Source organism: Gekko japonicus, unplaced genomic scaffold (genome assembly GCF_001447785.1).
Source record: "Gekko japonicus isolate JY-2015 unplaced genomic scaffold, Gekko_japonicus_V1.1 scaffold232, whole genome shotgun sequence".
NCBI lineage: Eukaryota > Metazoa > Chordata > Lepidosauria > Squamata > Gekkonidae > Gekko > Gekko japonicus.
Genome location: NW_015162481.1, coordinates 635520 through 650434, shown reverse-complemented (window position 1 = coordinate 650434; position 14915 = coordinate 635520). Strand labels below are relative to the sequence as shown.

Here is a 14915-nt window from a genome sequence, read left to right as displayed (position 1 = left end):
TGGATCCCCTGGTCCAATGTTCTTCCAATTTGGTTGGTATCTTGGGGAGCGGCTCCAGCAGCTACCATGTGAGTTGGAGCCTCTCCCTCAAACCCCCTCCCCTCCAGCCCCCAGAATATACCCTATGTTTTCGCCATTGACTTCAATGGCCCATAGGATATAATGGGGTCGAATTGCCGCCGAAATTCGGCGGCAATTGGACAGCAAGCCGATTCAGATCAGTGAATCGGCCTGCAGCAGCCCAAAATGGGTCCGAATAGACCATTTTCGGGGGTGCATTCAGTTCGGACGAACCGAATGCACATCCCTACTCTTGGGTCTCAAGTCTATTGCAGTGGACATACAATGGAATGTAATAAGCGATGTTCATCTCAGCTGACGTACCCTGGGCCCCATCATTTATTTATTGATGGGCAGGCCTCCTTCATCTTGGAAACTTTCTTAGGTGTTCCTTGGACTGAGTGGAAGCAAATGGTAGGTTTCAACCCTTGCGTTACTAAAGTCCCCTTCTGTAGAAGAGACAGAAGCAACAGTCCTCTACAAGTAGAAAAATCTAGCACAGCCACAAAGAAGGCTGACTAGAATTCTTCTTCTTGCTCATTTTTGTTTTAAAAGTTGTTGGGATTCCTGATTATGACTATCATTTCGGTCATGGTCAATTAATTGTATCTGTGGACTATTTTATGCATGTCGTAACTTCATAAGATGAAAGAGATGTGTCTTCTAAGCTATAACAAAGAGGGTTTTAATTAAAATATTACTCATTTAGCATATTGTTGGAAGACAAGATGTGTTGATTATATATTGCAACCATGCCATCAGTTCCTAATGAGCCAAAAATATACTCGTGTCACTGCAAACATCATTGCAGTAGGCTTTTGACTACATAAACCTGTAAAATACACAGTTTCTTTTTTTCAGCTTAAAGTACATTCTGTACACTTAGATCAATAAATACTTATAAAAAATGTAATTAACATTGTCTTTCAACTCCAAATAGCCCTAAAATTAGAAACAAACACAGACTACATGTGGCAATGTATTTATTTTTGCAAATCTAGCTTATTTATCTACAGTAAATCTTCGTCATCTTATCTAAGCAAAACTGGAATAGAGATAAATAACTAGGTAGTGTTTATTAAGCAGGCACATTGTTTATAGTATTTCAGTCCTACATGTCTTTAGTGCCCTTGCGAGGCACTGTTGGAAGGACAGTCTAGGGGACAGCCCAGTGGCTCCAGCGATAACCCAGCTATGTGCAGTCATTGGTGGCAATCTACCCTTTGTGAATTCTAGTTTCCTCTATGAATACAAATTGTACCAAATGGGAGCTAGTTCACCAGCAGACTAGATATGACCTGCAGTGTAACAATGTGTATGCAATGTGCGTTTATTGTTTTCAAGTTGAGAAGAAATAAAGAGCAGCATATACAATCAGCTCTTTGGGTTGCAGTTATGAAAAAATGATCAGATACGTTTTCCTAAAGTCAAAGAACTGGCACAGTGAAGATGCCACTAAAATTTACATTTAAAAAACTCATCTAGCTATTTAAATATGAATGGTTACGAAGGGCATTAGGTTGCTTCGTAACATAGTGCGAGAAAGAACACCTGGTGATAAACTACGATAAAACAACAGTGATGGCATTTGGTAGACGTCCCAAGAAGTATCTGTGGACAATGAAAGGAAACCAAATTGAGCAAGTAAACAAATTTGTTTACTTGGGTGTGGCCTTTCAGGAATCAGGAGCTAACTCAGCACACTGTAATATGATGGTGGAAAAAGCTGAGAAAACACTACACACTGTCTTGAGATTCTATCCATCTAAGGGAGGTCTGTACGTTCCGGCAGCTTTGAAGTTGTTTAAGCTAAAGTATTAGCACAGCTCCTGTACGGTACTTACTTGGGTATTTCTGCCACTAATTTATGTGCTCTTAAGAAGGTTCAATCCAGATTCATTCACAAGGTCTTACAGGTTCCCTCGGGAGTGTCAAATGCCTTTTTACGCCTAGAAACCAGTCTAATGAGAATAGAAGCTAGAGTGTTGGTATCCTCTGCATATCAATGGCTCAAGATCAATTCAAATACAAAAGGACTTCTCCCCCAATAAATAAAGATTCTTATCAGCCAAGGTGGATCCAAAGGACCAAGACTAATCTAGAAAAGATGGGACTCTTGCCTGAGGATTTATTGGCACAAAATAGTATACAGGCGAGAAGTATAATTAAACAAAGGATTTGTGATCTGGAGCGCCAAGGGGATTTAAATCGAGCTCCTTCCTTCCTGGTCCACAATGACTCTAGATATGTAATGAATATGGCTAAATACCTGACTTATCTGGATGTACCATCCTACAGAAGAGCTTTTACCTTGGCTCGTTGTGCGGCTATTCCCTCTAAGGCCCTAGAGGGGAAATATAGAAAGATACCATATGAAGACAGGTGCTGCTCATGTTCTATGGGAGAAGGGGAATCGATGCTCCACATGTTCTTCCGCTGTCCTTTTCATCAAGCTTACAGGGACAAACTTATCACCCCCCTCTTAGATAGACCAGCACTTGATGCAGATAGTGTTGATCTTGAGAGACTTTTGATTGAGGAAAATCAGCAAATCTGTAGACAAATAGCTAAATTCTGTGCACATCTGGTAAAATTCCACAACAAAGTAGATCAAGCATAACCCTATCTACCTTCCACATTACTCAAAATTAGTTCAGTCGTAGATAATTTATAATTTTTGATACAATGGATTTTTAAACTTTTAATGATTTTAAGGTTATATTTCTAAATATCTTTTAAGCTGAAAGCAATTTTGTTGGTACATAATGAATATGTATCTCTTTGATCATTGGTCTTGGACAGTAAATAAACATTGAAATAAACATTGAAAAAGTATGAATGGCTTAAAAATAATAGAACAAGAGAGCCAGCTTGGTGTAGTGGTTAGAAGCGTGGACTGTAATCTGGGGGGACCGGGTTTGAGTCCTCAGTCCTCCACATGCAGCTGCTGGTGTGACCTTGGGTCAGTCGTTCTTATGTGCTCAGAGCTGTTCTTATGTGCTCTCAAAAGCCCCACTTACCTAACAGGGTGTCTGTCGTGAGGAAGGGAAGGGAAAGGAGATTGTAAACTGCTCTGAGACTCCTGGTAATGAAGGGTGGGGTATAAATCCAATCTCTTCTTCTCTTCTTAAAATAGTTTCAGATGGGTGAGCCATGTTGGTCTGAAGCAGCAGAATAAAGTTTGACTCCCATGGTACCTTTAAGATCAACAAAGTTTCATTCTGTATATAAGCTTTTGTGCACATTTAAACTTTTTCAAATGCCCAGAATAAAACTTTGTTGGTCTTAAAGGTGCCACTGGACTCAAATTTTCTTCTATGTTGTATTATTTTCCCCCTTAGGTACAGGGCTGCTTATATTCAGAATTATCCAAATTAATTACATTAGTTCTGATCTTTTCCAAGAATAAATTGTACTCCATACTCCATTTTGCAGGCATTCAGATCTTAGTAACTTACACACTGTTACTTTCAGTGAGGATTTTTAAGTACAGATGATGAATGCTTACTGAAAGGATTCATCTTTACTTAAGGATCCTCACTGAATGTAACAATATGTGAATTACTAGTTAGAGCTAAATCCTTAGCTATTGCTAATGAACTGCAAAAAGGAGGCAGATTCTCTCTTTCTGTTTCCGATTCAGTCATGTCTCCTGGCAAGAGGTGTGGGAAGGTAGAACGTATGTTCAGCTTTTTGTGCCAATTTTTTCCCCATGAACAAGTTTATAGACTGAAATGACACCCCTTCAGGTGTTACTTTTTCTAAATGTAAATTACAGAAATGCAAAAATACCTGCTGTCATGTGCCTTCATTTTAAATTGAGGCTATCATTTGTAGGTCATTGTACAACTGACTTTGGTTCTTGATGTTGTGTGATATTTATATCTACAGATACAATAAATACATCTTCCAGTGGTCTGCATGTGAGATTCCTATTATGGGTGTGTGTTTGTTTTCCAGCTTGAACTACAGTCCTGTTGTGTGTTCATTCCAAATGACAGCCTACCATCTCCTAGTACAATTGTCTCTGGAGATATTCCTGGGACTGTCCGAAGCTGGTATCATGGGCAGGCAAGTATGCCTGGGACTCTTGTTCTTTGCTTGCCCCAAGTAAAGATTATGAGTGCTGGCCACAAGTACATGGAGCCCCTACAAGAGATTCCCTTTGTTGTGCAAAGACCAGTTCTTGAAGAAGGTAGAGTATTTCACTCTCAAGTATTATATGCTACAATATTTTCTGTTGCCTGATCGTGTAATTTCTCAGTCTTCAACATAACAGTGCAAATACGGGATGGAACTGTTATAGTCTAGTATTGTAAAGTATCTGCTGTAATTATATAATAAATTGTTTGAACTGTCAATGTTAATAACACCTCTTCTTGTAAATATATTCTCACAGTATGCTGATCCAGTGTCATAAGATGGCAATCTTTGGCAAACAGCTCTGTCTTTGCTACTAAATTATTTGTTCATTAATTTCTTAACCTTCTGTATTAGCTCTAAATATAAATTTTGTCTGTATTCTATATTTGCGAAGAGCAGTTTAAAAGTCTTCTTATTAACTGTTTCTAATATGAAAAAATTAAATGCAGTAACCATATTTTGAAAATTTTGTTATTGTCAAAGAAATGAGGCAGTAAGTTGTAGCAAAAATGTTCATCTCTTCAAGCTGTCATTTCACAGAACTAATCTCCATTTCTGAAATGTGCTCCAGTCTTTTCACAGTATTATACTAATACTGAAAATAATAAATTAAGTTAAAATTGTAAGGTAAAAAAATTATTATACTAGTCGTCCTATATTACAAATGATGAGACTGAAGTATGTGTAGGTCTAAGGACAAGGTTTTAACGTCAGACATCCAGACTAGAACTGCAGATATCTAACTGCAGATAGTCCTTCATCAGTGCACAAAAACTGTTATGGCCCCAGTGTTAATATCATAAGGCTTAGGTCCATATTATTTGACTGTAGCAGACTGTTCAGCATGTTGAAGGACAGATTCCATAATTATCAGAGCCAGGGTTTAGAATGTAGGGCTTATGTGTTGTTCACAATCTGTTTACACTCTCAGGCTGAAACCAGCACTGTCCTTGTACAGGTCCTCCCTCTGCTCTTGCCTTTCATTTCATATTCCTCACAATAAATGATACTTACGTAAAGCTAGTGCTAATCTGTGTACATGGATCAAAACAAAAGTTGAATCCTATTGTGGCCATGCACTTCATCATTCCAAATACTACTACCTAATGTTCTTGGCACTCACGCGGTAGAAATTGCACAAAACCCAAAAGTCTGATTGAAAGCCAAAAGGGGGGGGGGGCTAGATAAACTTCCAGTATAATAAATCCCTGTAGCTTATGTTTTGGATGATGCTGCAGTACATATATTTGGAGACTTCATTCAGTTTCCAGTACTATCTTCATTGAAAAAGCTTGTTGTGTGTTTCGTGATAAGGACACTTTTTTACTTTAATCATTGGTTCCAATCCTCACCTAATATGAAGCAGGAATTTAAGTGCTTAGAAAGGTATAATGTATACATGCCAGTGATATATTAGCAAAGCAATCAGTAAAAATGGTAACAGTATGTCTAGCATTTATTCCCAGTTCTGAAGATCTATTAACACATCACAAATATATTAGTCTTTGTAGTTACAGTGGGGAAGGAAGGAACTTTTAGTTATTTGTTTCTGAATCCTAATAATTAATTTTTTACGGGAAAAGTATTTAAATGAAGGGAATGATCCGGTTAGAGAAAGCATTTTAATGTCCTGTTTGAAGGGAGATGCCTGTCTTTAAAAGTCTCCCATTGAAATCTGTAGGACAAAAGTATTAGCAATATCATGCCTGATTGCTATTAAAAAGCTGACTTTCATCACTTGAACAGATGCACTAAAACTCTGGAATATAGTTGCAAACATACAGGCAGTGTATATGTGAACATGGTAAAAATAAAAAAGGGTAATGTCAGCTTTGTAAATTCTGTGTTCCATTCAGAAAATGCTGCTGATGGTAGTATGAGTAGGCAGATACACAAGCTCTTGCACAGATATTTTTATTAGACTTTGTACAGTATTAATCCAGCCACGAGTTTTTTAGTTTGGTACATTTGAATTTATTTCTGTATCTGTTTAATGTCTTGTTTTTCTATGCTCTTGAATCACCAGGTGATGCTTTCCCTTGGACAATCAGCCTCGATCATTTCAGTATCTACACACTCCTCGGGCAGCAAATGACCCTTAACTTAATAGAGCCCATGGGCTGCACTTCTACTTTGGCAGTCACTTCACAAAAACTGCTTGCTGCAGGGTCTGAATATAGGCACTCGTTTGTTGTATGCCTTCATGTTGACCTTGAGTCACTAGAAGTAAAATGCTCCAATCCTCAGGTTGGTACATTTATTTGATTTATTAGGGTAAATTAAAAATTGCTTGATTTAAAGATTGTTGTATTTTTGGGGAAAGTTCACTTCTTTTAAGCATCCCCCCCTCCCCCTGGTCCCTAAAAACTGAGCCATCAAGATCAGGGTACTTAGATTAAGATTCACTTTGAAGCTCTTTCAAGTTTTGTAATTTAAATTCGTTTCAAAGTGTAATAGCTATGGTACATAAATGCATCTTTTGGCTGATGGAATGAAATCACTTGCAGATGTACTGTTAAATGTTGGGGCCCTGCTTTGCTGTCACTATGGATGCATCTAATGAAATGATCTAATGTAATTTTTGTGCAAATTAACACATACCTTCTACAGTTTAGCATGGAAACCTTTCAAGGAAAATAGTGGTACTCTGAAAGAGGACAATAAGTGAGTGTCCTGGTATACAGGCAGTGTAAAGCAACAGAGCTAGGCCACAGAGCAAGGCAACAGAACTAGATCACAGTCAAGGGTCCAGTCCAAGGGTCCAGTCCAGGGGTCAAATACCAGTTTAGCAGCAGTTTAGCAGAGATTATGGGTTGTTCAGGAAAGCAGAGTCAAAGCAGTCCAAGGTTATTGATCAGCAAGGTTCAGGCAGTCCAAGATAATTTATAAGCAAGGTTCAGGCAGTTGCAAAAAGCAGAGTAGAGGGTCAGTCCAAAGGTCCCAGGAGGCAGGCAGAGTCCAGAGCTGTGGTCACAAAGTTCACAGTGTTCTGACAGGTTTTTTCCACAATCTGCAGCTCTTCAGGTCTGCTTTATATAGGCATTCCTTAACAAGCCTGATTTACAGCCATCTGCTTGGAGGTGCTCCTGCACTTACTCAGAACTGCTATCATCAAGTGTCTGGCACCGAGCCAAGAGGCGAGCACTCTGTCTGCGTGTTCTTAAGTCTTGTCGGAGCCTTTCCCTTCTCTGGTCAATTAACGAAGGGGAGCCTGATGGGCTACTTCAGAACTGTGGGTGGGTGGGTCAAGGTCAGCTGCTGGCAATGAATCTTGAGGCTCCTATATCTCTTATTCACCAACTTTAGCTGATTCAGAGCTGGCTGCATGTGGCTCCTTGACTCCTGAGGAGTCTTCAGCCACACTGGACTCATGCTGGTCACGCTGGCCCACAACAGTGGGAGAGGGGTTACTGTTATGCTCAGATTGTCATGATTAAGTGTCCAACATTTGGATGGCTTTGATATGTGGCTCTGCACTGGTAATTTTAATTGAATTTGATCTCAGTTATGTTTAAATGTCATGAAATAAGGTCTGTAAAAAGGTCTCCAGATCTCAGCCATCAAATAAGAAGCTGCTTTGTCACAGTTCCGGGAACTGGTATCTGAAGCAGCAGAGCATAGCTCAGTGCAGGAAAAGAGGCCACAGCAGAGCATAGCTCAGTGCAGGAAAAGAGGACCAGAATTGGGTCAAGGAAAAGGAGATTTCCCCTGGATTGGTCTGTTATAAAAAGGAGGATCCATAAGGTTGCAGACAGAACATGCGTAACTCTTGTTGCTTGGAAACAGAACTTTTATGTGGTCTTTCAATTAAGTTCCATTAACTAGAAAATGCTTCAGGCTTAAAAATGCAAGTGACAGTGATATGTCTTGAAAGGCAAGCAAGTTCTACGACTTCCTTCCCACCATGCAATTTTGTATTTGCTTCTGTTGCACCCAGAGGAAGATTCTACTTGCATAAGTGCCATCATTGGTCACCAGTTTTCTGTGCATCATCTTGTGCTCTCAGAAGTTCTCCTTGAAGTATCAGTTGTGATTTTGATTAAAATGTGGTCGCATACCATGCAAAAGTGAATAATTTTTTTCTTCAAAAAAGTATTCACTAAAAGGCAAAAAATTGCTGAATCACTGGGCACATGACAAATGACAGACAACTGCAGTTTCCTAGTGCGTGTTCCTTGCATGTCACCAACTGTTTAGAGAACTAAAGCTCCCTTTCATGTTTACTGTGGCAAATAACTAGTTGATCTGTGATAAACCCAGTCGTAACATAAATTCTGAAGCATCTCTGATTCACATTTCAGCTATGCCACAGCTAACAGAGGACTCTTTCTCTGTAGTATTAACCAAGCAATTTCCTCATTCTCCATTTTCTTCTGTCCATTCAGGATAGCAGTTACTTTGTGTAAACTAGTATTTCAGCTGCAATATGCCACCAAAACAGCAGAGATGTAATTAAACTACTATAAAAGCTGTTTGGATTTACAGCTGAGACTGTAGCAGGGAATTATATAAAATTTCCTTGGCTTTGAGTCTTATATGCAGTTAACAGTAGTTTGAATACTTTAATCTTTTTATATGATCCTTTAAAATGTATTTTTAAACGATAGCTTCCATAATAATAAAATTTAGGAGCCATATTTTGTTGACATTAACCTAATGTGTAACAATTAAAGAGGTGGGGCAGAGCTTTACAAGCCCTGCGGAACCTAGGGAGGTCCTGTAGGGCCCAGGTCTCATCTGAGAGGGCATTCCACCAGGATGGGGGTACAACTGAAAAAGCCCTCACCCTGGTGGATGCCAAAGCCTCTGCTGCCAGCCCGCTTCACCCAGCAATTAGTTTTATAATAAAAAGTTTGCTGGAATAACAGCAGTTACCTCTCATTTTGTGTCTTCCTCCTAAGGAGATGAGGTAGGCATGAAAAAGAGCTTTCAGTTAGGCTGGAATGGTAGAAATGATTTACCCCTTTTTGGTCCTTGTTCGTTTGGACTTTGGCTTGGCAGTTGTTAATCAGGAGGAAGGTATGTGTCAGTCTTAGGGAAATAGACAAGCTACTTGAGAAGTGAAGAAACACAACTCCTTACCCTTAGCGTGTACATTTGCGGAAAAGTCCAGAAATCAGAACTTAAAAGTCTAAGTGTCAGCTGTAGCTGATTTTTATTTATTTACAGTCTCCAGAACTGGGGTATAGGTTTGACAGGCTGGAGAGTAGATTGAAAACTGCCAGTCTTGCCTAACAGAAAAGGATTATTGCTCCTAGAAAGAGGATATTTCTTACCCAGTTATTCAGAGGGTCCAGCTCAAAAGAGACTCCTGGTTTGTGTGAAAAGGGAAACTGAGTAAAAGAGTAAAAACAAGAGTAAAAAAGGGATAGTTATAATCCCACAAGGGAAGTATTCAAATACAGGAAGAAAGTACTAACTTCCAGGAAACTAAGCTAGTTTTATTAAACTTTATTAAGACACATTGTTGCTGATAGAAATCTCTAAGACGGGTGTCAAACTCATTTGCTACAAGGGCTGGATCTGATATAAATAGGACTTTGTTGGGCCAGGCCACGTATGTCATAAAATGTAATGCCAGGTAGCAAAGATATTAACTTTATAGAGGACACACACAAACTCAGTTAAAGTGGTTGTGACTGGGAATTATTGGACCCCCTGTAATTTTTAGACAAGCCATTAATATTTTTGTAATACTACAATCTCTTGACTGCCTAGTCTGTCAAAATAGCGACCCTGGTTATGCTTATGCAGAACCAAACTTGGTATTAGCATAAGAAATTTGAGTGGGATGCCTGCATTTTTTTTAAAAAAAGAAGCATTTAGAAAGCAGCATTGTTAAAAAAGAAGCATTGCACTTCTAATTTTGAAGTAACCAAAACTACCATAACATTTAAGAAGTATTGCCAAAATTAAGAATAAAAAAGACCTCACACCAATACTGGCTTTTTCTTATTAGATTGTATATGGGAATGATCAAACAGTTCGCTTTGGAGACATTGCCACCAACATTCTAAATAGAAACACCACCCCTGTATAATCGAATGCAGCCAATGTCATAAAGCATTTCAGACTAGCAAGTAAATTCTTTACAGTTCTTTATATTAAGGAAAATGTCTCTCTTTATATTTTGTGTGGCAACATTGGTTGCAAAGCTGTCACATCTTTTATGCGTTAAGCTATCTGGAAAGATGGGGCTCAAAAATGCCCATCCATAAAATAACCATGTTGTCAGATTTATGTCTGATGCATGTTCTAAAAACTTTGCAGAAGCAGCTCACGGATCAGCGTCTTGGGGAACAATCTCACTATTCAGAACCCCCTCCCCTAAATATGCATCTTCTGTATTTCTTCTTCTGCATCTTGTGTATAGCTTGTCTACCTGTAACAATGGTTACAGATGCCCCTAATAATGCAGTGTGATAGTTAAATTGATAGGTATTGCAACCCTCAAAGGAACTGATGTGTTTGCAGACAAGTCGCTCAATGCCGAAAAGATGGCAAGAGGGGCGGTGCAGTGCCTTTAGTAACAGCCAGGGCACCCCTGTCCCCCCAACACCCAAGCCCCTTTGATAGGGCCAGTGTCGGGTCATGCGGGCGCAAGTTTCCTGTGCTTGCTGCTGGCCCACCCCCTCTGCCTGGCAAGGATTGTCTTGGCTGCCCCTCCCTCCCCCTCACCATGGTGCGGCAAACAGGACCCCGGGTGATTCAGGGCCCTGGCGTATCCTCTAAGACAGGGTTCTCCAATGTGGTACCTGTGGGCACCGTGGTGCCTACCAGTACTTTCCATGGTGCCTTCTGAGCTTTTCAGAAAGTGGGTTCCTCCATTGTAAGTCTTGGCTTGTTATTAACTGCCACCATTCAAGTGAAAGATTTTTCTATGGCTGCAATAGCAGCTGCAGCCTATGGAAGATCAGGAGGACTAGTATGCTGAACCTGGCAGAGCTATAACAAGGGCAGTGCAAGTGGGGCGGTTTTTTTCTATGCACAAAGCTGGGGTATGTGTGCAGATTTTTAAAATAAAATATGCATCTACTATCCCAAGCTGCCATGCCTGTAGGAAAAGGGCACGTTTTTATAAATTCATATTGAACCCAACCAACCAGCCAAGCAGGAGCAGCTAGCCCATTAGGGCAAAAGGGCAAGTGGAATTCATTGACCAGTCAGAGATTCAGAAGAGTAGTTTTTAGAAAGTGTACTTGGACCTGGGCCATGGTAGATGTAATGCTGACTTCTTATTAACCATGAAGAACCAGCACTGGGAATGTGTGCTTCCTCCCCATACTCTCTGTTCTTCCTGGCATAAATTATCCCAGTTCCCTTTAACTACAGATGAGCTGGACAGTTTTGGTGTGTAAGTTTTGGCTTTGCCACTTCTGCACCTGCATGGTTCCTTGGAGTGTTGTAGACCCATGCAAAAGGGAAGCCCTTCCAGGGTCATGGTTGTGTCAGGTCATAAAAGTGTTCATGAGTGCTTTTATCAATCAAAATATTTCCATCAATCAAAATACTCTCCAATTTAGTAATTTTTGTTTACATTTGGATTAGGATTGCCAGCTCTGGGTTAGCAAATGCGTGGAGATTTTGAGGGTGGAGCCTGAGAAGAAGGGAGGGGTGGGGGGGGGGGGGGGAAGGGAATATAATGCCATAGAAGCCACCTTCAAATGTGTGCAACCAAAAAAAGGGGAGAAACCCTGCATGAGAAAGGCAACCAAAAAGGTTGGGCAAAGAAAAAGGAAGTGAAATATAACTACGCATGTAGTGCAAATGCAGAAAATATTGTATATAATTTAATAATACATTCAGAAGTTCTAAAATATCATTTAAAACAACTATCCTGTGGTTCAACATATAAATGCCTAATCCCAATATAAAGAGAAATGTCCATTTATGTAAATACAGATTTAAAAGTACATACCGTCTCTATATGCAAGAACCAATACCAAAAGCATTTTGGCACATTTTCTAGTTGTACCTGAGCACTCCATTAGAGCTTTGAGTGTTTCAGATTGGACCTAAAAAAATCCATGGACAAAAGAAATATTTTACATTTTGATGAGTTGCCCATGTTGTATCTCAATAAAATCTGACACCACTCACTCAATGGGTAAACATTCTTAACATGAATAAGGTCCATTTTGTGTATGTTCAGTTTTATGTACAACAAATTTAAGAGTCCAGTGGCACCTTTAAGACCAACAAAGGTTTATTCAAGGTATGAGCTTTCATATGCAAGGCACACTTTTTCAAATAGCAGATAAAATGTCTAAAGGTGTTTTTTCTGATTGCGGGAAGTAACAGGATCTTAATTATCTCCTCTCAGGCGTGGAGGGCACTTAACAGCATGTTTTGAGCTGGATGAAATGTTGTCAGTAGACTACCCACTATTCATTGCATTCAGTATTCTAATATACTGTTCTGAAAAAGAAATACACTAAAATAAAAACACAGTTTTATGTATGTTTTTGTTAAATTAATGGAGTGCTCAGTTTGACTTATACCACTGAGGAATGCCAGGTGCTGAAATGCGTTTGGTATTTATTCTTGCATATGGAGACAATATTTACTTTTAAAACTATATATGTAGATGGACATTTGCCTTTGTATTGGGATTAGATACTTAATATGCTGAACCACAGGACTGCTGTTTTAAATGATATTTTAGAACTTCTGAATGTATTATTAAACTATAGACAATATTTTGTACATTTATACTATGAGCATAGTTATATTTTACTTTCTTTTTCTTTGTTCCAACCTTTTAGTTACCTACCTTCAAATGTGGCCATTTTCTACAGGTGAACTGATCTCTGTCACCTGAAGATCATTTGTAATTGCAGGAGATCTCCACACACCTCCTGAAGGCTAACAACTTTAGTTTGCATAGTTCTACAGGTCTGATGGTTTGCTGAACTTGTTTGCTGAACTTATTTATCTTTGATTTTTTTCTATTTAAGGTGCAGTTGCTCTATGAGCTAATAGATATCATGAACAAAGTCTGGACTAAGATTCAAAAGAAAGGCACTTTGCATCAGTCCACGGCATGCACAGAATCCATTTCGGGGCCTGCACTTCCTAGTTCCCCTGTTAAAAGCAGTGTTGGGACAGCTCCACCAGATACCAGCACATGTAGCCCCTCTGCTGACATTGGGACAACTACAGAGGTAATTAAACAACATAGCATGTAGTAGTGTTGGAGGCTGGGCCAGTGGCCAAATAAAAATGGAAAAGGATAAAAGATGTGCATAAGTGAACATGGGAAAGGGTTCAGTAAGTACTGCATCTATGTTCATATGCATGTAGTCCACTAAATGTTTCATTAAATACTCTTGAAGTCAAACTTTGGCAAAACAGGAGGAGAAAATACTAGTTATTAACATTATGTCTGGCTTGCCACTACTGCAATTAACTAAGGGCCTGTTAGGTTAATAAGGGAGGGGGTAAGGGGGTGAATATATGATTGTGGGAATGGGATAGCTCTATTTCTTCTACTTCTTTTCTTCTCAACACCTCTCCTCCACCCCAGAAACGTCCATCTTCTCTTTATCAACCTAGGCAATATGACATCTTGCACTTCCTGGGACTGAATAAGGCAGGAATTGGGAAGGGAGGGAACAGAAACATGTTTTTGCACCCAGCACTCCTAGACTTCTCACATTTGTGACAGCCTTCAGCAGACCCGAACACCAGCAACTGAGGGCAAAGTCCCTAAGACAGTCAAATGTTTCTTGCAAGCAATTTACATAGAGGCAGGCTAGTTCTGCAAGGGATATCTTCTACACAAGCAACCTTTAGGATCATTCCGGTGAATTGATCCAATGGCTCGGCTCCAAGGTCCCAGGTTCAGAGCGCAGTAAATTGCCCTCCTGCTCCACAAAGCAAGTAGGTAGAGATTTCCCCCTCAAATTTAGGACTGAGTAGATGATCACTGGAACAAAAGTCACTACTGGATATGTATGGGAAAATGTAACAAACATATGCCCTTTATAATCCTTCTTCCCTTTTTAACCTTTCCCTCTCTCTTAACCTTTCTCACACAATGGTGTGTACTTTTCCACAAGCCATTTGCTTTTAACCTAACAATATTGTTTACTTACCTAAATAAAAAGTGCCCTGCCCATTATGAAAGAAAGTTAAAGGTTTTCATATTTCTAACCACACCAGAAGTTCTTTTTGGTGTTGCCTTTTGGTGGTGACCAACATTTGTGTGTTCTAATGGGACTCTGTTGTGTAAAATTAATACTTAATATTAATTTATATAGCACTTCATATCTTGGTGTACATCTTTTAAAGTTTCGTCAGTATTATCGGCTTCCGGTCTGGCTCCCGTGCATGGCGGACGCTTCCTCGGGTCGCTCCCGAGGGCGCCTCGCCCGCCCGCGGTGGAGGAGGGAATCCGCGCGAGCGGAGACCCGAACGAGCCCCTCAGAAGAGAGGAGCTCGGATCCGGGGCGCTTTAGGGCGCACTAGGGGGGAGTCGCTCTTTCGGCCGAGAGGTCGGAGAGCGAGGCTCCCGCCATGCCCTGCCCCAATGGACCTTGCTGCGTGAGCGACCCCGAACGGGGTTTAGCGGAGCCACCAGACGTCACCGAGTGATAAAGCGACCATCCGCAAAAATGGAAAAAGAAAAGAAAAGATCGGCTTAACTGTGAGTTGTCAAAATGCAGAGAAAAAGAACTGAAAATTGTTTCCCCCCCCCTCCCAGCGAAAAA

At 40.0% G+C, this 14915-nt stretch overlaps 1 protein-coding gene across 1 annotated transcript in view; it reads left to right on the top strand.

Moving 5' to 3' along the window:
* VPS13B (vacuolar protein sorting 13 homolog B (yeast)) overlaps positions 1 to 14915 on the top strand; it is a 512836-nt gene that overhangs the window by 232381 nt on the left and 265540 nt on the right. The window contains exons 23-25 of the mRNA XM_015405853.1: positions 4021 to 4255; positions 6230 to 6450; positions 13161 to 13367. Of these exons, the coding sequence (XP_015261339.1) occupies positions 4021 to 4255; positions 6230 to 6450; positions 13161 to 13367 (663 nt within the window). The remainder of the gene's footprint in view (positions 1 to 4020; positions 4256 to 6229; positions 6451 to 13160; positions 13368 to 14915) is intronic.